The following is a 24,382-nucleotide window of genomic DNA, read 5'->3' as shown; positions in this document are numbered from 1 at the left end:
TTGTTCCAACAGTTTCTCTCACTCTCTGCTGGATTCTCACAAACTAAATGGGGAACTAAGGAAAGGAAAAGGTTCCAGCCTTTACTAGGCTTAGACTCTAAAGAGTCATTCTCTTAGAAAGCATCCTCCATTTGCTGCTGCTGTCACCTTTCTCTCTCTCTGTCCCTATGTCAACGTTGCTATCACTGTCGCTGTCTCTCTGTCTCTCCATCTCACTCTCTGTCTGTCTCTATCTTCCTCTTTCTAAATATCTCTCAAGAAAGATTTCTCTTGAACATTTCTCCCCTCAGTCTAATCCTGTGATAGTTTCATCTTTTTCTCAGCTGGAAAGAAATATGGTAGGGTCTTTAGAGACATAGGTCCCCTTGAAAGACAGACAGTCCAAGCCTTGCCAGAAATATTGTTAGATAAAATCTAAGCATACCAGATTTGTAGCAGTCCTCTGATCTTCTACACCACCAACCTTGTGAAAAAGGAAAATGAGGTTAATACGGCTTACCCTATTATTGCTGCAGCTATGCTAGATCTTAGTAATTACTACTTCCCTTTCTAAATGTTCTCAAACCATTCTTTTTTTTCTTTTCTTTTCTTTTCTTTTTTCCCAGTAACATGCAAAAACAATTTTTAATATTCGCTTTTAAAACTTTGAGTTCCAAATTCTCTCCCTTTCTCCCTGCCCACACCCCCTCACTGAGAAAGCAAGCAATTCGATATAGGTTATACACGTACAGTCATGTAAAACATATCCATAATAATCATGAAAGAAAACATAGACAAAAAAACTCAAGAAAAATAAAGTTAAAAGAAAGTATGTTTCAATCTGTGTTCCGATACCATCCGTTCTTTCTCTGGGGATGGATAGCATGTTTTCATCTTAAGTCCTTCAGAGTTGTCTTGGATCGTTGTATTGCTGAGAATAGCAAAGCCATGCACAGTTGATCATCTTATGGTATTGCTGTTACTTTGTACACAGTATATTTCACTTTGCATTGGCCCATGCAAGTCTTTCCAAGAGCATCCTGCTCATCATTTCTTATAGTACAACAATATTCCATCATAATCACATACCTCAACTTGTTCAGCCATTCTCCAATTGATATGCATCCTCTCAATTTCTAATTCTTTGCCCCCAGAAAAGAGCAGCTACAGATATTTCTGTACATATAGGTCCTTTTCCTTTTTGTTTATCTCTTTTGGGATACAGACCTAGTAGTCATATTGCTAGGTCAAAGGATATGCTTGGTTTTATAGTCTTTTTGGCATAGTTTCAAATTGTTCTCCAGAATGGTTGGATCAGTTCATAACTCCACCAACAGTGCATTATCTCATTTTTTCCCACATCCCCTCCGTTTGTTATTTTCCTTTTCTATCCTATTAGACAATCTAATAGGTATGAGTTAGTACCTCAAAATTGTTTTAATTTGCTTTTCTCCAATCAATAGTGAGTTATCACAAACCATTGTATTTAGTATATTCTAAAACCTTATGATATAATATCAAGCTCACTGGCCTTTAGTTCAAAGAATCCTCCTTTTTCCCTTTTTTGAAAATCTGAACATTGACTTTTCTCCAGTTTCTATTCTCTATGATCTCTCAAAGTTCAATGACAGTAGTATCTTAGCAATCATATCTGCCAGTTCTTTCTACTTTGAGATGTAGTTCATTTGATCCCAGTGAAATGAATTCATAAAGAGCATCTGGGTTTTCTCTTATAATCTCCTCATTCATTGTGTTTTAAATGGCTGGAAACCATTTTTGTCCTATTCTTTCCAGTCTGAAGATGATTTGCTAGAATAAGAGAGAAATGGTTCTGCCTTCTCTCTGTCATTCACTGTCATCAAGCCTTTTATCTCTTTGATCTTTTTCTTGTCTCCAACGTAGGTTTAAAAAATCCTTCATGCTGTCCTTAGCATTTTTTTGGCCCTTCTCAGCTCATTTTTAGCATCAGGTCTCCTCGCACTAACAGCATTTTGCCCTTCTTTCTGTTTATCTTTTCTCAAAGTTCCAGTTAGTACAATCTCTTACATCTCTGCCATCCATGTATTTCTGGTGGTAGAAATTACTTCTGAGCTCATGATAATAATGTACAGTAGATTATCCTTTTGTCTTCATTAAGAAAGATTTTATTTGTCCATTTCAAGAACTTTGAGTTATAGCAGAAGCCCTTTTTTTTTGTCACAGACTGGATATAAGCCTCTGTAAGAGAGCAGCTGAACAGGCAGTTGGGACCACCCCTAGAATCAGCATCTTACATATATCAGTGATCTATTGGAACTGTGATCAAAATGAAAACAAACTTTCACACTAAATTTGTACCTTTTGGATGACAGCAATGACTCTACTACCTGAGTAAAACTAGTTTTTTTCATGTATTTAGTTGTTTTTAGTCATACAAAAGGATGCCCCCACAGATGTCTAAATTGCTAGCCTAAATCATCTGCTTCGATTCTGACTCATTTCATTTAAATATCCTTGGGTTGTGGTAACCTTTCTTAACATTTCTGGTTTGTAACAGATGCCACAGCTTCTGCTCATATAATTTTCAAAGTAGTTTCTTAACCAAGCTGCTTACTTACAATTATGTCCTGAAGAAATTCTGATGGAAAATAATGAGGAATAATAGCAGGAGAAAAGCAAAAGATAAGCTGCTGTGTAATCTGTAGATTCCTTGTGTTGCAGGGCCAACATGCAAAATTCAAGAAATACGTGGGGCACGGAGCCCACGTCACCAATGTCCGATGGTTACATAATGATTCGGTCCTGCTAACCGTAGGCGGCGCTGATACTGCTCTGATGATCTGGACAAGAGAGTTCCTAGGAACCCAGGAAAGTAAACTGGTTGACAGTGAGGAGTCAGATACAGATGCTGAAGAGGATGGAGGTAAGTCAAACACCCCAAATAAACTGATTGATTTTGGTTTCCCCCATTTATCCATCTCTCTTCGTGTGCTCCTTCACCAAAGCTGCAGTTTCTAATCTTGTCACTTTTGTGATTTGAGGCTATGACAGTGACGTTGCCAGGGAAAAGGCCCTTGACTATACCACTAAGATCTACGCGGTAAGCATCAGGGAAATGGAAGGCACTAAGCCACACCAACAGCTGAAAGAGATTTCAATGGAGGAGAGGTATGACCGTCTATGGTTTGTTTGTGTTCACTATACCCTTCCGTTATATTTATCCTGTTACCTACCCTTGAATGTACATTAACACTATTTCTTATATTTATCATCTGGATTTTTCTGACATTTAAAATGGCCACTGAGGTTGTGGTGAACATCCAGGACACTGACTTCTTTCCTTCCCTGAGGAAGATTTTCTTTGTTCGTTTTGAATTTAACCAGAAATCCCAGGATTATACAGAAGCTATTTTTGATTATGTGGTGGGCATAAGCAATTGTACAGAAGGACTAAGGAAACATTTGAAATTACGTAAATTCAGGATCTTACATCTAAGATGTAATATGAAGACTGTGATGAAACCAGAAAGAACTTTTATAGTAATTTGAACCCTTTCAAACCCACAGCATAGTACAGTAGAGAGAGAGAGCTGGAATTGGAGCCAGGCAGACCTGGGTTCAAGCCCTACCTTTGGCCCATGCTGGGTCTAGACGACTCACTCTTAGATAACTCTCTAAGTTTCACAGAAGGTGACAACCTGTATTGAGAGAGAAGGTTTCTCATCTAGGAATCCTCTCTACCAGGGGTCTGCAAACTATCCAGCTCACTGCCTGTTTTTATACAGCCTAGAACCTAGAATGCTTAAAATGTAAAAAAAAAAAGAACAAACAAACAAAAAAAAAAACCCAAAAACCCTCTTAGCTAGTAGACCATACAAAAACAGGTGGCAGGCTGAATTTGGCCTATAGGCCACAGTTTGCTGATTCCTGCTCTACACCAATGAAATCACAGGCCTGATCCCTCGTTCTTTGTATATTTAATGAAACTTAAGTTAAAATAAGAACATATTTTGTTTACTCTTATATAAAAAATGTTTCATCTTATTAATATACACACATTCCTATAAGGAGCATAGACTTGAGGTAATAAGAATAGAATAACCTTTCTAGGAAGAATCATCTATCATCAGGAGCATAGTGACAAAAGACTAGGTCAAGGGTAGGGAACCTGCAGCCTCAAGGCCATATGTGGCCTTTTACATCCTTGGGTGCGGCCTTTTTACCTAATCCAAGTTTTACAGAACAAATCCTTTTATTAAGGGGATTTGTTCTGTGAAGTTTGGATTCAGTCAAAGGGCCACACTTGAGGACCTAGGGGGCCACATGTGGCCTCAAGGCTGCAGGTTTCCTACCCCTGGACTATGTTCTTGTATGAGGTATAGAATATGGTTGCAGAATTTCACTTGGGTAAGGAAAGATATTAAGAAGACTTCTTATTTCAACTTCGGTCCTGGTTTAGTGATCTCCACGACCTCCACAGAATCTTCACCAAATGTGATGTGTAAAAAAGAAAGACTTCCAGAGTGAGATGACCAGGAAGTAGCAGGGCTTTGAAAGGCGTTGACTGAGGAGATTTTATTGAGCTGTGAAATTACATTTTATCTGTGTGGACCTAACCCAAATCAAATATATGAATGGCTTCAATTTCTTCCATGCTGTTCATTTTCTGTGAACAATCTGGGCAAAATATTTGGGCCTCAAATAGCATTTCACTGTCAAAGATGAATGAGGGACGTTTTGGATACTCCAGGCCTTCTAAGTTGAATTTCTCTTTTCCTTATTTTCTTCATATGAAAAAGGAAGTTGCTGATATTGTTTCATATTTTTTAATAGGTTGTTTTGTAAGGATTGATGAGATAATTCCCAAAACATTTTAGCTTCTCTGAAAATAGAACTCTAAGATTTATTAATATGAAATATTAAAATTGAAGTAGGGAGAGAGATTAACTGATGATTTGACTCTAGACCAAATCACTTCCAAGAAAGTTCATAGCCTTTCTATGTCATTATAATATTGTTTTTCTTCTCTTTTCATAGACATTCTAAACTCTTTTTTCCTCTTTGGCCTCCTCAAGTATGTTTCACTTAATAATAATAGTTTACATTTAGATAGCTTTTAAGTTTCAAAAAGTGTTTTACATACACTACTTTACTTGATACTTACTTGATACAAGGTGTATGAGGTACTGTTATATTATACAGTTTTACAGAAGAGAAAATGGAAGTTGATAGAGTTCAAATGACTCACCCAGAGTCATAAAGCTAGTGAGGTGTGATTTGAAACGAAGTTTTCCTGATTCCAAGTCCTGAGCTCTACCTACTATAGTATAATATGGTATAGTAACTTAGACCATATGCCATATAGTAACTATACTATAAAGATATTTGAAAAACTCATCATTGAAATGTGAGATGTGCTAATTTAAAGACATCTCCACTCCAAATGCTCTTATGATCTATTTGTGCTCAACCTATGGTAGAATCTTCTGAGCTTATGTTGGTCTGATCAGCCACAGTCAGACTCCAATATAATGATGTTATTTTGGTCCTCTTCGAGCACAAAGGACAACCATTTATGATATTGTAAAGGCTTCTTTGCCTAGGAAGAACGATTAAGTTTGCATGTTCAATATATTATTTGTTTAGCATACAAACAACATACTTGTTTTGTTGTTTGTATTTAATATATTGTTCTAAACAAATCTCTATTTAGTATTTTTTGTTTGTTTGTTTGTTTTGTGAGGCAATTTGGGGTTAAGTGACTTGCCCAAGGTCACACAGCTAGTGTTATGTGTCTGAGGCTAGATTTGAACTCGGGTCCTCCTGACCACTGTGCCACCTAGCTGACCCCTCTATTTAGTATTAAGTTGAAATATAGACAGACAAAAATGAAACTTCCTTCTCTCCCTTTTTCTGTGTAGTTCCATATGCTAGAGTTATCCTGTAAGAATGGTTGTTTTGTGGATGGCATGAGTGTATTTTGAAGCTTGTTTTTTAGGTCTCTTAATTTTTCGGTTTTATGAGATGTTTCAAGTTTGATTTTTTAAAACTGTAAAAGTTTAATAGAAACATGTAATATAGTTTATTCTAATTACAGTATGGTTACTTTGATGGCTCTAGGAAAAAATGAGAGAAATAGAGCTATCACGCAAGTAGAATGTGTGAAAAAGTCACTTGTGATTTTTTTTTATCTGGAAGCTTGGTTTGCCTGAATTAATTGCCTTCTCTTTAGAGAAAATTTTACCATCTGTCAGAGACCATATCTATATAATGTAATCAAATGGGTTGAGGAGGAGGAGGAGGAGTCGTCATGGTAGTAGTAGTATTGGTAGTTGTTGTTATTGTTATAAGTGTATACTAATAGCCAGTTTCTGCCCATTTCATCAGATTTTTTTCCTGCCGAGATCCAATTTGACTATGAAGATAGTAAGAAATGAACCATGCTGCATTCTAGTGCCTTCAAATCATCTGACCATAACATATGTTATCAAACCATTATTAGATTTCTATTCCTTAATCAGTACAATCTGATTTCCAACCTAGGCTTATCTATTCCTTTTCCCTCTTATGCTTTTCATGCCCCTGTTAAGGCATTTTTAAAGCATCCAACAAACATCCAGGGCTTTGCTCTGCATTTTAGTCCAAATGGCTTGTTCAATTTTTCTTATTTAGATACAAAATCTTGATGGAACCTCATTTACTTGACAGAGTGAAGATGGAAATTTGTCATCCTGTTGCCTGTTTAGGTTTACATTCTTATTTTCAGGTGGAAAGGTGCTTATTAGTACTGGTGACACGGGCAGGAGGAGAGATTTCAGTGTTCTGATGACGTCTCTGGAAATAACACAAACCAAGAGTTAGCTAATCAAAAATATGGTAAAAACAATTTTAAAAACTCATCATCGTTTGATAGAGACATAATCAAGTGTATTTAGTGAACAAGAATTTCCTTAATAGTTCAGAAAAGATTGATATCTATGGGAGCAAACACTAATGAACTCCAATTAATGTAAGGTGAGGTATGGCATAGTATATAGCAAGAACAGGGATAAACTTGGAATCAGGAAGTGCTGGGTTCAGATCCTGCCTTTGGCACTTTCTAGCATTGTGATCGTTGACAAGTCACTTAACCTGAGTCTCGTTTTCCTCATTTGTAAAATGAAGGTAATAATACCCTTAGTCTCTTAGCTCACAGATTCAAATATGATAATATATGTAAGGCACTTTGCAAATGTCAAAAGACTATATAAATATCAATTATCATTAAGTTAGAAAGATGGAATCAATATAATGGTTCTCATGGAAGTCTTTTTCCTCTGGTTGATTTTTCAAGCATTTTGCTTGTAAGATTTTACCTTACCAACCTTCCAGATGAAACCACTTTCCACTTTCTTGAAAGCAATCAAGATTTTTGAGATGGCATTGCCATTTATCTCAAAGGGAACAAAATGGCTTTCTTTGCAGTGGAGATATGAGTATGGAATGGGTGTTTTTAAAGCTATTGAGAGTACCTCATTGTTAAACTTAATTATTTTTCATTTGATCTAATTGCTTGAAACAAATCTCGAGAAGGTAAGCGTTGTGCCCCTACACAATACCTCATATATTGTAGGTACTTATTACCTATCCACCATAATAATGTTAATATCAATTTTATAGAGAGCAAACAAATTAAAGGGGTCCTTACAGAAGAAACTTGGGTTATATCTGCATGATACTAGATATCCAGATAAAAACTGAATAAAAGTAGCCACTTAATAGAGTGTTCCTGAATGCCCTGGAAGTTTGGCACTGGTTAAACCAAATCTCTGGATATTTAGAACTATAGAACTTTCAGGCCAAGATCGTCTCATCTGTTATCCTCATATTGGACATTAGGGTTAAGTGATTTGCGTAAAGCTACACAACTAATGTCAGAACTGGTACTGGAACCCAAGCTTCCTAATTGCCAGTTCAGGCCTCTTCCAGGAGTGGAACCTGCAGCCACAAGGCCACATATGACCCTCTAGGTCCTCAAGTGTGGCACTTTGAATGAATCCAAACTTCATAGAACAAATCCCCTTAATAAAAGGATTTGTTCTTTAAAACTTGGACTCAGTCAAAAGGCTGCACCCAAGGACCTAGAAGGCCACATGAGGCCTCAAGGCCACAGATTCCCCACCCCTGCTTGAGTCTGTACCCACGTTGTACTTTTTAATTTACAAAGGAGGTTTTGTGCCAAGCAGAGAGAGTCTTTGTCTCCCATGTTCACAGCTGATTGGTTGGGAGGTGGGGTAGGGTACTGCTATAGAGAGTGGTAACATCCTAAATGAAAATAAATATTTCCTCTTTCTCTACTCAGGGGAATATTTATAATAATAAAAGAATAAATGAGTCAACATAGGATCCAAGTATCCCAGGATATTTATATATAAAACAAGGTCCTGATGAGTTCCAACTTTTATATAATTTATGTATATGTATATATTTGTGTTGTTTTATATATTACTTTGTATAATTCATATATTTATATAATTATTTATATATTACTTTATCATTGTGCACAGTCTACTATTACATAAACTCATATGAAACATAACAAACTCATATCATGCGTATTTATGTAATGCTTTAAAATTTATAAAATGCTTATCTTACAACAGCTCTCTGAGAGAAGCAGTGAAAGAATTATTCCCATTTGACAGATAAGGAGTGAGGCTCAAAAGTTAAGGAACTAGCCCAGATTCACGTAAAGGTAGAGATTCCGGACCAGAGTTGTGATTCCCAGACCAGAGTTCTTTCCATCATACCACACTGATTCTTTCTTTTTTTTTTATTTCTCTTTTCTCAAGATGTAATGGCTATTTACATAGAAAGGAAGTTCCCTAGTTACATAAGAAGACTCTACCTAAAGCACTTCTTAGACTAAGCCAACAGAATTGTCCATATGCTGGACAGACCCAGTTTGAGGAAAGATCAGATGAGTCCACCAGGTGAAATGATAAACAAAAGCTTATATTTCTAGAGATGTATAAGGAAGAAAAAGTGAACAACCATCACAACTCAAGGAACTGTGCAACCATGAAAATAGTTTCAGGTAAAATAGTATTCTTCTTCCACCCATACAGGCACATTGAAGTTCAGATGTCTTGTGTATAATAATATTTTCAACCATCTTAAATTTATTGATGCCAAAACAAACCATCATTTTAATACCAATATTTTTCCATGGTACTATATGACTATAAATCATGGAACACCACAATTTTTAAAGACCGAAATTGCTGATGACCCAAAGGGTAACAATGGAAAAGATGCAGGTAGGTGTAAGCAGGCTACTGCTCTAGACTGACAATTACTTGCACATAAGATGTGACATAAAGGATACTATCAAAGACATTTATGACTGGAAAATGAAGGGGAATGGACAGAATGTAAGCTCCTTGAGGGCAGGAACTGTTTCATTTTTGTCTATGTATGCATGCCCAGTGCCACACATGGCACATAGTAGGCTCTTAACAAACCTTTATTGACCATTTGATTTTGGGCAGAATGGAAACATCACAGATAGATTTAAGGTCTCTTCCTATAGCCCTCGATAAGGCCTCAAATATCCTTACAGTTATACATTCTAAGGATACTAAGATTTTGAATTAATATTCAAATGATCTCTGAAGTAAGTCACTCAACCTCCTGTTTCCTCATCTATAAAATGAAGAAATGGAACTACATGGTCTAACTCTAGATTTATGCTATTATGAACCTAGAATTTTGTCATATAAATAAACATACAAAAATTGTATATTTGATTTTTCGCCTGACTTACTCTGTAAACTAGCAAAGAGTTTAAGGAGAAAGTGAATACATCACTATATGAAATATATTATTTGCCTAGTTGTAGCGTAGAATTCAAGGGATGGAACTGCCTTCAGGCATCTTAGAGTCTCACTGGAGAAACACGTTCTTGTTGACATAAGAAATGGCCCAGCAGAGAGCAACATAATTCTTGACCTAGACAAGCGATCATTGAATAGTGTTGAGTTTGACATATATCTTATTGTACTTTGCGTGTTTTTGGATAATATTAGTTGGGAAATTGTCTCAAGTTCAAAGCACCTGAAATCTTTAATTAAGTCAAGGGGCCTGATCATATGAAATTTTCTTAATATTCAGCAAATTCTGGAAACTTCTTAAGAAATAGTTTTTTTAATTGTTAGTGTGTGCAAAAGAAATAATTTATAATTATTTGTCTCTAATCTTCTACACTTTGTTTTTTTAACTCCTGTCCTGCTCTTTATTTGTCCTTTCTCTCCTACTTCTTTTCTATATTGTTTCATAAATCCTTTGTTCCTCTTTTTCATCTTTTCATTTCTTGCTTTCCTGATCCAAGGGCAGGATACTCTCTATTTGACCTCTGTGTTTCAGGTCAGGAGTTGGAGGTTTGATTTGGGAGGATTGTAGGAGTGGTCTAATGGGGCCAGTGCCCCAGGAGCAACATTCTACTAGATGGAACAACCTAGATAATGTCCTATACAATCTTACACAGTTCAAAGTCACGCTATAGGCATCTTAAGAATCTAGCAAATAATTTTCTAGCAAATAAATTTCTATGAGACAGGGCTTAGAGATATAATCTGAACCCTTTTTAATAACCAAAGTAAAAATAAAATAACTCAAAATGATTTAGTGCAAAAGACAGCTAGGATGGGAGAAAGGAAACGAGTTCTGGTCCTGTTTCTACTATCGACTAACTATATGGCTTTAGACACATCACTTCATCTCTCTGTGCCTCAGTATCTTCATATACAAATAAGGGAGCTGGCCTAAATTACCTCTAAAATCCCTTTTACCTCCAGAAGTCCAGCATTCTAATGGAAAGTAGGTTGAATCTATTTTCCAAGACAGCTGAGGATGGGTACCTTTTATTGACAAATTATATCTCTCTTTCATACACATACTCATTCTTACATCTCTATGAGCCTAAACAGAAGAGTGAAGAAAACAGTAGTATTTAGTGCCAGAGGACTTTGTTGAGGAAACCTTGATTTCAGTATTAGAATTTATGGTCTTCTTTAATCCGATTATCTTAACATATTAGTCTATAGCATCTAGGTATTCTAAGTTACCTAAGTTGCATCACAGAATATTTCATAAGTGTCTTCTGTGTCCTTGAAATAATTTGTAATTTTATTCTTTTTCAATGACTTCCTGTAGGGGATGCAAGTAGCATATATTCAAACAATGACCACTGCACAAGAAAATGGCCTAAGGGAGACCTTCAAGGAAGTGTAAGATCAGAAAAGAAGGTGGGCCCAAAAGGGAAGGAATATGGATGGACAGCCCAAGTAATTCACTGCAAAACAAGAATGTACATAGAGCTAGAGAAAAGCCTGTAGCACATTGAGTAGACTGTCTGTCAAAGACCTATGGAGAACATAGAGAATTGCTGAGGATCAGAAGGCATGGTTGGATTGCAGTCTGCCCCACAGGAGGAAATAGCCACTTTGATGAAATTGCAGATCCTTTCAAGTATATGTCAGTGACCAAAAGAGAGGGTACTGTCACTTTCTTGTCATTTGATCTGGTCCATTTCCTTGGCTCTTCAGTCAAAAGGAGTTCCATTCTATCTTGAAATTTTAAACCCAAGTGGAAGTGTCTATCCGGTATTTGTTCCAGCAAGCACCCTTTGGTGACTACAGATAGAACCTTCAATAGAGTATGTGGTACAAATAAATGAATGAATAAATGAAAAAGCATTTATTAGTCACCTACTATATGCCAAGCACTTTGATAAATACTGACAGTACAAATAGAAAAGTGAGTCACTCCCTTTTTTTCAAGAAGTTCACATTACAGGGCAGCTAAGAAGCACCCAGGTTTCTTAGGATGCAGTGTCACATAGATAACCCAGGAATCCCTGGGGTACATCTCTTGGGAGGCAACGTCACAGTAGTAAGCCCAGGTATCCCTGGGTTGCATCAGCAGGTCATATGGCAATGCCCAAGAGTCTAGAAGGAATCTTATCAGGTCTGGTAACTCAGCCCCGATCTTCCAAAGTGTGTGAGTGGCCATGTCTGCAAGAGTGTGGAGGTAGGGGATGGTAGATGAGCCTAACTCGTGACTGTTGGGAAGAGGGGAGAGAGCCAGGGGGTCAAAAGTGGGCAATAGTGAGTTTTGGGGTTGCTTCAACTCAACATGCAAAAATGACTGATACATTTCACTCCGTGCAAGTTCAACCGTCTACTCCATAGTATTTCTACATGTATGATGTTCCCATCTTGCCTACCAGTCCTATTCATCTTTCTATGCAGTTTTTGGGAGCCGTGCCCTCAGAACAGTTCTAAAACACAGGTAGAGAATGACAAGAATTCTGCTCTCCATCAACCAATTGATTTAAGTGTGTTAGAAAGAATTAAAATTATAATATATAATGGGGTCAAGAAGTTGAGTTGTTTCAGTTGTATCTGATTCTCCGCGATTCCATTTGGGGTATTCTTGGTGAAGATACTGTAATGGTTTGCTATTTCCTTCTCCAGCTCATTTTATAGATGAGGAAACTGAGGCAAACAGGGTTAAGTGATTTGCCCAGGGTCACACAGCTATTAAGTGTCTGAGGCCAGATTTGAACTCAGATCCTCCTGACTCCAGGGTCAGCATTCTATCTACTGTGCCATCTAGCTGCCCAGGGTCAGAAGGACCTGGAGTCAAATCTTGCCTCTGATGTATAATGACTGTGTGATGCTGGACAAGTCACTTCACCTAGCAGTTCCCAAACTTTTTGCTCTCAGGACCCCTTTACATTTATAAAATTATTGAGGACCCAAAAAACTTTTGTGGATTATATCTGTTGATATCTGTAATGTTACAAATTAAGGTTGATGAATTTTAAAATATTTATTAATTCATTTAAAATAACAATGATAAACTCATTACATGTTAACATAAATAGCATATTTTTATGAAAAATAATTATATTTTCCAAGACAAATTATAGTGAGAAGAATAGCATTGTTTTACATTTCTGCAAGTTTCTTTAATATCCTGCTTAAGAGAAGATAGCTAAATTTTCCTATCTGTTTCTGGATTCAATATGTTTTGATATATTGCTTTGGTTGAAGTATATGAATAACATCTGATTATTCACAAGTAATTGGAAAAGGGAAGAGTATTTTAATAGACTTTCTATATACTTGTGCATATTCTTTGATACAAAGTCAAAACTCAGTAAAGAAGTAGTTTCTTGAAGATTAGTTGCAATGTGGACTCTGAAACCATGTCAATGAACTTTTAACACTGTTACATTACAATCCATTAGACTATCTTGCATTTTAAATGGATCTTTTACCCTGCATGACTTTATAACATCAAGCATTTGGTCACTTGGAAAATATTGGTTCAACTGAGTTAGGCAGATCTTCCAAATGCTGACACATTTCACTGTGTGATATAAAAAAATCACATTCATGATCATCACCAGCAAATTATCACCACCAGTCTCATCACAGAAGTCTTTAAATGCTGGGAAGCTGTCAAGGTCACCATAACTGATACAAGTTTTCCAAAGTTCTAATTTTCACTTGAAAGCTTAAATTTTATCAATGGCAACAAATACTATCAGTTGTTTCCCAGGAAGTGACAGGGTCACTTCATTCATTTTCAAGGAATTGCCAAATACCCACATCTAAATGACCATAGTTTGTTTCAGTTGTTTTTCAAGTAAAACTGATGTTTCATGAAAAAAGCAGCTCATACCTTGCAATCACACAAGTGCTTTTCTTTGAGATCACTGTTGTGCCTCAGTGTGCCTCAGAAGTGTTTTATACCAACTTCTCATTTTGTCTCACAAAAAAAGACATGTACTCAAGAGTCGAGATTTAATACAATGAATAATTTTTATTGTTTCATCAAAGACTTTCTTAAGTAAAATTGGCCTCCTTTTTTTGCTAAATAATATTAAATACTATCTATATTGAGAGTACATGACAATGAAGAATATAACGACCAGTAGTACAGGTTGGTGCCATTGCCTTGATTTGTGTGTACTAAGTCACCAGCAGTTTTGCCCACAATTGCTTTTGCACAATCTGTAAAAACGTCAACAGAATTGCTCCAGGATAAACCATGAGATTCAAAAAAGTTGCTCAACACTGAATATTTCAGCATCACTTGTGTTTGTTGCTAAACATTCACATAAAAGATCTTCAATGATTAGTTGGTGCTGATACAGAACAGGTATAAGTAAAACAGCAAGTCGAACCATGTCTCTAGATTCACCCATTTGTAAGGCAAAGGTACTGTTCTGCAGATGAGACATTAACTCAGTCTTCATGTTTGCAACTAAATCTTTCATTCATACATTGTACACCTGGAAGAGAACAAGAGTGAAAAGGGCAAATGATGCCTTAGCATTATTATGAAAATAGTTCTGACTTTGCTGACCTCCTGCAAAGGTCTTGGGGACCACATGTTGAGAGCTGTTGATTTAACCTATCAGTGTCCCCAGACAATTCCCTAAGATTAATTATTGCTGGTATGCATTAATAGAGGGAATTTCCTTACTAGGAGTTACCAAACCAGTAAAGTCATAGGCTCAGACTCCCTCCAGCCCCTAAAAAAAAAAATTGTTACCTAGCTAGATAATTCCACTGCAATTCTAAAGTAGTCATCTGATTCAAAAAAAAAAGATTAAGCAATATTTTAAAATGAAGTTACTTATTCATTTTTCTATTGTCTTTTTCTGTGTTGTTTGAAGTAAAGTAATGTTATCTATACAATTAATAGTTTCAGGGTTTTGATATCATAAAAAGGATTTAAATTTACTATGAATTTTGGAATAGCTTGCTTTGTTTTACCATAAAGAGGACTCCAAGAGACAAAGAATATAGTTAGAGTGTTAGGAAACTATAGGAGGGAATGAGTAAAACTAGGAAATCATATTCCTCCTTCAGTGAGCACCTATCTACTCAAGCCTAGTACATATTGACTTTGTGGTTCCTCTCACCCAATTTTCATTCATTTATCAGCCTGGGTTCCCAGAACTTGGCTGACTACATCTTCCTCCACAGATCTAAGGGTATCACTGACAGACTGAGAAGTTCTTCTAATACTATAGCTCCAAGCCTCTGCTTGTGTGTTTATCCTCGTGATTATCAATTGACATTGGGAAGCTGGAATTAATTAGCTTTTAGTTAGGAGTATTTGCTAAGGTCCTATAAGAATGGTTCCTCTAAAAGTCTAAACATTCTCCCCCAAGTACATAGAGTACTGTGGAACGTAAGACCAAACTTAGAGCATGTTTGTCAAAGGAGGTGGCACCCAACTCCTAGAAGTCCTTTAGACAGAGTCATCAAGATATTACCATTAAGTATAGTGTAACATTTCTGCTGCGTTCCTGGTAGAGCTTTGAATCTGCCTTTTTTCATTGCATCCAGTCTGTCCTCAGCTCCTGATACAGACACTGCCATCAACTATTCCAGGGACACTCCTAGGATGCCAATGGGAAATCTGAATTCTCCCATACCTTCTGAAGCCCATAAACTTTTATTCTCACCAAGGGTATGGATGTGGGGATAAGAGATCAAGACCAAGGCCAAGATCAGGTCTCTTTTTTCCCCCACCAAGTCCCTCTTCTTCCTCTCTTTTTTTCTCAGTGGAAGGTGATCCCCACTAAACTGCCAGACTCTCTAATCTCTAGGTTCCAAACTTATCTGCTATTTTATAAGTGGCTCATAGGGCATGACCACATTTTTTAAAAAGTCAACCATTTGACTTTTGAAAATATGAAAATATTTTTATGCAATGCCACTCCAGTTCATCCAATAGTTCTCAAGGACATCTAAACTGATATAGTTCTTTCCTATACTTAGTCAAGAGTTGTGATTGGTTAAATAGAGACATGTATTCATATGACAGAAGTATCAGATATAGTATCTAGTCAGCTATTTTAAGTGGGGTGGGATTGATTTGATTGATGGATCCAGTCAATCCCCACCCTTACAGTGGGGGAAAAAATACCTCAAATAGATAGTAAGCATTTTCCACTTGGAAGAAGACAAATTTTATTCACAGGAGTGTACTCCAAATTTTAGCTGTTGGTTTATATTTCTTCCAATCAAGGACCTAACTGGTCATTCAGATACTTGGGTCTGAGAAAATAGTTGCTTCCAATGTCAGACTACTTTCTTCTTTTTCTCCGTGTTATAGGATGCTTATCTGATAGCTAAGAAGGTGTTCTCAAAGTAAATTTAAAGGGGCATTTCTAGCTCATATATTGCTTTAAAAGATGTATATATATATATATGTATATATATATGTATGTATTTAAAAGCTCATATATTGCTTAAAGTGGTGTTAGTGTTTAGAATGGAGGGTTTCCCTGATTTTTTTTAAAAGAATATTAACACATTAACATATAAAGAACATCACTCCTTGGCCACTTGAGGGCCACAGGCAGCTAGGTGGTGCAATGGGGAAAGCAATGCTGTGCCTGCAGTCAGGAAGACCCGAGTTCAAATCCAGTGTCAGGCACTTACTAGCTGTGTGACCCTGGACAAATTAACCTTCTGTCTACCTCAGTTTACCCATATGTAAAATGGGGATAATAATAGTACATACCTCATAGGGACATTAGTAAGTGCTTAACTAATGCTTATTCCCTCCCTTCACACTCTCTCAAGGACCTGAAATATACCTATTTACATACATGCATCTCCCTCATTATATTTTAAGCTCCTTGTGGCCAGGGACCATTTTTGCTTTTCGTAGTATTCCCAGGGCTTAGCCAGTGACTCATAAATCCTTAACAAATATTTGTTAATGATTAACTAGTAACACCCACCAAATCTGGTATAAAAGTTTCTAACTCATCATCTTTCACTTGGATCATTTGATACTCATTTGGATCATGGAAATCACTAAGAGCAAGGAATTCATCATTATTTTAGCTCCAGGGTCTTTTATTCTGTGGCCACATCAAGATGATAGGTTTGTCCAGCAGAATTCACAGTCATCATTCCCAAATTATTTCACCATCATTCTTTACATTTTTTAGTGTGAAGGGAAAACTGAAGCAGCCTTTCAGGCAGTTCTTAGAACACTGGAGGAGGTTGGGAAAGCTCTAATTGCCTTTGATTCAGTAAGCAGAACATGCCTAAAAGATTGGAATGTGGACCTCTATTTGGATATGGACCTCTCTGAGACCATCTTATAGCGTAACTGCACGCATGTGTGCTTGTATACACATTTATGCTTGTATGTACACAACTCAAGAATAGGATGGAGTATGAAGTTTCACAAAATGTTCCGAAAAAACTTTGAATGGTTTCTAATACAATTTAGAATTTGAGCACCATGTTTTGTTTTGTTTTGTTTTTCCTGAGGCTTAAGAGTTTTATACATTGCCTGACTCACCCCATTTAAAAAATTACTAAATCTCTCCCACTTCCTTTTCTCTTTTAAAAGTTTAATGGGAATTCCTTTCTCTTTGCTTTCAATACTTTTCCTCCCCTGTTGATTCTCCAATTAGTTTCTCTTTGTATTTTGATTAATTTCTTGGCCATTCAAACCCTAAAATTTGTTGTCTATTAATGAACTCTTTGCTCAACACTCTCTTCCAAGTGTGTATTACATATCACAGATTTGTCTCATTCCTTCCATTTGTTAGCTCTGAAGACTTTTGAAGTGGAGGTGAAAATAGTCACTTCAGCTCTCTAGGTCTCATTTCTCTTATCTATAAAATGAGAATAATAAACTAACTAATATCTACAGAGCAAGGATGTGCTGGTAAATAAATGTTGAACAACTGGCTCTCCTTTTTAAAAGAAAGTGTGCACAACACACTTTTAAGTTTAATCTTAATTACTGATATTTTCTCCATAATTTTCTTAAGCCTAGAAAACAACAAAACAATAAATCAAGTCCTGATCTGTAGCACTGGCCAATCTCCAAAGTGTAAAACACTCACACTCAAAATTTAAAAATCTGCTCTTGCAGGCCAGTGTGAGCTGGCCCCAGCATCCCTTCCAACTTTAAATGCTATGTTAATCCTGGGCAATCACCATCATTTGTTGTCGTAATTTAGTCCAATGACAGGGCTTATTTCATCTGGAAGGGAGGTCTCTAGTGAAGGGTCTCAGGGATCTGTCCTTGACCCTGTGCTATAAAACTACTTTCCAGTGATTTGTATGAAGGCATAGATGGCATACCTATCAAATTTCCAACCAAGAGATATAGCCAATAGTCTGAATTTCAGGATCAAGATTCAAAGAGAATTCAACTGACTAGAATGATGGACCAAATCTTATGAGATAAAAATTTAAGTACTACATTTGAATTTTTAAAAAAAAAATCAATTACTCAAGTATGTGATGGCTGAGTCATAGCTACAAAATACTTGATATGAAGAAGATATGACGATTCTAGTGGACTCCCAGCTGAATGAGTCATGACAGCCAGAAAAAAAGAAAAAAAAAAGAATTTGGTCTTAGGTTGCATTAAGAAAAGCATAGTATCCAGAAGCAGATAGTATTATATTCAGGTAATAATACTAATAGTTGACATTTATATGCTGCTACAAGGTTTATGAAATTCTTTACATATGTTGTCTCATCTGATCCTCACAATAGCACTACAAAATGGATACTTTTTTGTTCAGTCACTTCAGCTGTCTCCAACTCTTCATGACCCCATTTGGGGTTTTCTTGGCAAAGATACTGGAGTGGTTTGCCATTTCCTTTTCCAGCTCATTTTACAGATGAAAAAATTGAGGCAAACCTGGATTAAGTGACTTACCCAAGGTCACACAGCTAGTAAGTGTCTGAGGTCAGATTTGAACTTTTGAAGAGCCTAGGCACTGTATCCACTGTGCCCCCTAACTCCCTGAAGTGGGTACTACAAATGTTATTATTTTTATTTTTCATGTGAGGAAACCAAGGCTCTGAGTGGTAAATTGACTGTCCACAGTTATTAAGTGTGAGAGGTGAGATTTGACTCAGGACTCTCCTGAACCCAAGTCCAGCAGCACTCTCTTCAATATACCCCATCTCCACTCATAGTTCTAGAAGCCACATTTTGGGAAGGACAATGATAAGCTGAAGTACATCTAAGCTTTTTAGGGAACTAGAGACTATGCCAAATAAAGATTGGTGAAAGCAATTGAAGATGCTTAGCCTGGATTAGAAAAGATGGGAGCAGGGGTTGGGGAGACATGACGGCTCTCTCTTTCAAGTATTTTAAAGGGGGTCACACTAAAGGAAATTTATACACACGTGTATATACATAGACACACACACATATTCTGCTCAACTCCACAAGGTTGAAATGGAAGGGAAAAATGGACAGATGAGACAGAGAGGCAGATTCAACCTCAGTGTTAAGGAAAACTTCCTACTAATTTGAGTTGAAATGCAGCTTGGGAATAGAGTAAGTATTGCATCTAGAGTCAAAGAGTGTAGGTTCAAATCCTGGCACTGCTGCCTACCCCCTGTGTATCCTAGGGCACAGCATTTCCTCTTCATGGGCCTCAGTTTCCTCATCTGTAAAATGCGAGGGTGGCACTAGATGACCTCTTACCATTCTAGATGCTGAGACAGTGGAAGCTGTGCACTCCTTGAAGTGTGTCCAAGTCTTATGTTTTAGTAACAGAGCTGTCAGCATCATCTCAACTATGCCCATGCTGCTGCTTTAGTATCAACTATGCCATCCATCACTGCATGGCCTGTGTGTGGGCTATGGCCACCATAGAAACACTGCCCCTTCCCACCTTGGGGTTCTTAAAAGTGCCACACTAGCCCATTTGCATAGGCTGCATGGCCCAATCCTGAACCAGAGGAAGGCCACTATTGATGAAATACAATAGACTAAGCATTAGACAAAATATAGAGTTAGAACCATAGTGGCCTGTGCCTGAGTTTGCTTACTCCTTATATTCTCTATGATTTACACCTTTTCATTTTTTCTTCTAATCTGCCTACTGTTTATTTTTGTTTCATTTTCTCTTGCTAAACTTTCTTTATCTTTCTTATCCTGAATATTCAATGAAACAATTCTTTCTCACATCCTTTTCCTCCCTCCCGTCTCAGAGACCCACTATTTTTCCTGTGAAGTCCCTCTTTCTTTCTTCTTTGTCCTTCCTTTCTCAGTCCTTTCCCTCCCATTTCTCTGAGACTCACTATTTTTCCTGTAGTCTTTCTTCTTTCCATTCTTTCTTTTTCCTTTCTTTCTCTTCATCCCTTCTATTCTTTCTTTCTTCATCCTTCCTTTACCATGACTCTTGCCCCATTTGTGCACTTTTACCATTTATGTGCCCTAACGGAGCATGTTATTCTCCTACCTCTAGCCCTGTGTGGCATTTGGAGTAACCAACTGACTGCAAAAAGTTCATTGGTTTAAGTTGAGTGAATTCCCCCTTATCCTACTCTGCCCACCAAGAGCAGCTTTTACAAGGCCACATCTCTGGTGGAGTCTAAATCTGGAAGGATTTAGAGCCACTGAATAATTCTTAGTATCCAGTGTTTGAAATTTTATGGATAACTAGAAAGAAGGCTTTAATACTTGTATTATGTTTTAACTTGCTTTCCTTTGGAGGCAGGGAATTGTCAAGTAAGTATTAACAGTACACTGGAAAAGCTCAGGTGTTCTATGAATTTTCAGTACTAAGTTTTCATGAAGAAAAAGTCCCAGAGAGTAAATACTTATAATTTGCTTAATTTGCTACAATGCAGGTCTCTTCCCCTTGCCCCTCTCATCTTCAGTTTGGAAGCAATATAGCTTTGATCATATGCTTGTGAAAAAAAGAAGAAACACTTTCTGATATTGCTTTACATTTCAGTTTTTTAAATGAATATAAAGGTGAAAAATGCATTGAATGCCTTTGTGTGTATATATATATACATCCATGTATATATAAATATATGATATTTGTGCTTGTATGCATACTCTTTCTATACAGATTATATATGTATATATATACACATACATATATGTACATATATATCCACAGCCTGTGTGTTTCTTGAAAATAAACCTTGTGTTTAATATTAAATAACTCTTTATGAACCATGCCATAACCATATTGTCCTCTTGCTCTCATCACAATCCCTGGCTTGCTTTTATCATATACTTAAACATCCTTAGGTAAAAGAGTAAACCCAGGAATTTCATTTGAAAGTTCTACTAAAACAGAAAAAAGAGCAGACGTCAGGAGAAGGGACAATTAACGTGGAGAAAGGAAGTGTCTAACTGTGTGAAATGGCATGCCCCCAGCATCCTGATTTCCCTCAATTTAGTTACCAGTGACATGAGCTGGGGATGTAGTTGTGCGGAGAATGGCTTTCTACGCATTATTTGGTGGTTTCTATAGTACCATTTGGTCCAATTATCACTGACGATTACGTAAGCTGTTTTGATTGAACAGTTTCAGAGAAAATAAAGGTGTCTTGTTTTCCCCAGTGGGAAAAAAAAAATGCCAAACTGTTCCAGCAAGCAAGTTGGCCTACCAGTAAACATTGGGAATTATTAGGCTAAATTATGAGTTAGATTTGAATCGACAACAAAACCTCCATTGTACCAAACTCTCCACAGCATTCAGGAGGATGTTATTATGTTTCTGACAACAACAATTTGTCGACGGCACGCACAAAAATAACCAAAGTCCGTAGGAGGCGTTAGTAACTTCACGTAAAGTGTGTGGGAAGCATTGACGGAGCTTCCTTTTTTCTCCCTATTCTGTAGGCGCTTTAGTGCAGAGCTTGCCCAGTGATGCCAGGGTAGGAGCTTTCTGCATTTGTAGACTGGTGCACTCTTTCGTTTCTGTTTTAGTCCTTTGCTGGCATGCTTGAAAAGCATGGTTTGTGCCACACAGGAATGTCTGTTCCCTTGAAAAATGCTTGTGCATGAATAAAATGATTTGCCAATGCTCCTCTATACTGTACTAAGTTTCTCACTTGGCTTTGTTTGCTGCTTACAAGGGGATCCAGGTAATTTTTTCTCTTCACGTATCACAAGACTAGTTAACTGATGTATTTAGTGAATACACAATGAGCTGCTTTAGCATTTGTACCTTTCTTCTTTCTGTGTCATTGTAGAAGTGGATTTTAGGAAATATCTACATTGGACTATTATATCTACACAGCACATTAAAAATTATTCACTTCTAAGAAATCCATGATTGATCCATGAATGAATCACATTACAGAATCTGTCAATTAGCTTATGTGAAATTTTATTCTCCAAATGGATGAGTAAAATAGCTTTTGAGGAGTGCTAACAAATAGCTTGACCTTGTCTATAACAGTGTGATATGGGCCCAGCATGAGTTAGAAGACTATTTCAGTTTTTTAGCAAATTTGAGGAATGAATTGAGTACCTTCTTTTAGCTAAATTCTTCACCCAGTTGTCATAACACCCTGAGCTTCCTATAAAACACAGACAATGAGTTTTTAGCCTAGATGTTTGATGAAACAAAATTTGATCTCTTATCTGGCATATTCTTTATAGAATAAAATTATCTGTTCATCATACAACTAACTGCACCCTGGATTATTTTTTTAAAAAAGCATCCTCTTTGCCTTTTTGGATGATTAGAATGTTATCCATGTTCTACAAATACTTGATTCTCAAAATTCCAGTGACTGCATCCCATGCCATTATCTCTAAAATGAGTAGATCAGAATAGAAATTGGAGTTTTGAGACTCCCTGGAAACAAGGAGTATGTCCTTATGTTGATACATAGCCAGCAGGTAATGGAAAAGTGTGGTCTCTCCTCAATATGTTCTGCTAAAAGGAAGCTAGAGTCTCTCCATGTCAGTCCACTCCTTATTCTTAAGTCAATAGCCTTTGGAAATTGCATTCATTCTTTCCAGCTTCTCTGATACAAGAAATAAGGAATAGAGATTACCTCAAGACATTTCACTTTAAAGTGGGTAGCTTAGGTATGGAGAGGTATTCAAGCCTATGCTGCCACCATTAACATTGTCTGAAGTTACTCCTACTGTGCAAAAAAGAAGTCCAAAACGAAAGAGAATGGGAGAAGAGAAATGAATCAGACAAGTGATCTTAAAAGGCCACTCTTGCCCACAGTTAGTGTTCCTGAATGGGAAGATCTCTAAAAGTCCATTGTTAACCTTCATGCTTACTTGGCCAATGTCTGTTTCAGGCCACCAGTGAGCAGGGCAGCTCCCCAGCCAGAGAAACTGCAGAAGAATAATATCACCAAAAAAAAGAAACTGGTTGAGGTGAGGGGCTTCACTTGTTTTGCTGTTAATTTGTCATATGCTGTGTTGGGGGCTTAGAGATGACAGGTTTGCTTGTCTCCATGGGCAAGACAGAGAGAGGATGTCGTTGAGTTGTAACCATACCTACTGTCTTTTAAAGTGAAAATTTATTTAGGATAAGTTCCCAGTTGAAAAATCAAGATGGCATATATGGTATTTTTCTGCTCTGTTCATCAGAATCATCTGAGCACCCCTTTAAGTTCACGCCATGACTCCTCTTACTTAAAGACTGTGGGTATTTTATTGATATAAAACTGCATGCAACTTTAGATAAGAACAGAAGAAAAACTTGATTTGTTTTTTAAAAAAACCAAGAAAGATATTTTGTACTTTAGACAACAAACTCTACAATTTATTCCATTATACTTTATGTATGATATATTGTTGTAAGTTGTAAATTGCAAAATGGAATCCTTCATTTTCTCCTAAAGTGTTCAAAAATGAGGTCGTTTTACCAATTGATACTCTGAACTGTCTACCAAACAATTCTTGATGCATACTTGCATTTTAACTTAACATTGGTTTATTCTTCTATTCTCTGGTGCCTCTTTTTTTTTGTTTTTGTTTTTGTCCATAAATGTAGGAGCTGGCTTTAGATCACGTCTTTGGCTATAGAGGATTTGATTGTCGTAATAACCTGCATTACCTTAATGATGGTGCCGATATAATCTTCCACACTGCAGCAGCAGGCATAGTTCAGAACCTTTCCACAGGTAATTAAAAACAGAGCTCTGTCTTGGAAATTCGAAATTTACTGGGAAGCCAAACCTTCCTAATACAAACCATAGGAACCATTTTCAGGAATATCCTTATACTTTTCCTATTTTTTTTTTTGTTGTGATGGGAATTTAACAAACTACCCTTGTCAAATCTCCCTTCGTGTCCTTCCTTTTTTGGCCCAAGTTTATCCCACCTGTTTTCTCTTGAAACATACTCAGAGCCATCTTCAAGGCATTGAAGCCTCTTTCTTTCTGCCCTCAGTCTCAGTCCAAGTCAACTCTTGCTACAGCCCCCAGGAGGGAGGTTAATAGTTCTTTTGGAATCCTTGAGAGTTCCATGCTTAGATCAGTTGTACTGAAGCTAATAGTTTCAGAGGAAAAGAGATTACATGGAAAATAATAGGAATTTTTCATTTCTAAGAGGAATTGTTGCTGTGAGCAAAAAAAAATTCCTT

At 36.9% G+C, this 24,382-nt stretch overlaps 1 protein-coding gene across 2 annotated transcripts in view; it reads left to right on the top strand.

Moving 5' to 3' along the window:
• Positions 1-24,382, top strand: part of EML6 (EMAP like 6) — a 297,843-nt gene that overhangs the window by 248,092 nt on the left and 25,369 nt on the right. Inside the window, exons 26-31 of one of the 2 annotated variants that reach the window (XM_027864987.1) lie at positions 2,680-2,881; positions 3,000-3,126; positions 20,521-20,535; positions 21,903-21,911; positions 23,091-23,169; positions 23,792-23,921. In XM_027864987.1, coding sequence (XP_027720788.1) covers positions 2,680-2,881; positions 3,000-3,126; positions 20,521-20,535; positions 21,903-21,911; positions 23,091-23,169; positions 23,792-23,921 — 562 coding nt within the window. The remainder of the gene's footprint in view (positions 1-2,679; positions 2,882-2,999; positions 3,127-20,520; positions 20,536-21,902; positions 21,912-23,090; positions 23,170-23,791; positions 23,922-24,382) is intronic. The other variant, XM_027864986.1, reaches the window with a different exon arrangement.

Source organism: Vombatus ursinus, unplaced genomic scaffold, assembly GCF_900497805.2.
Source record: "Vombatus ursinus unplaced genomic scaffold, bare-nosed wombat genome assembly UNPS02014778.1, whole genome shotgun sequence".
NCBI lineage: Eukaryota > Metazoa > Chordata > Mammalia > Diprotodontia > Vombatidae > Vombatus > Vombatus ursinus.
Note: the sequence above shows the minus strand (reverse complement) of the source record. Positions and strands in the feature narration are given on the sequence as shown.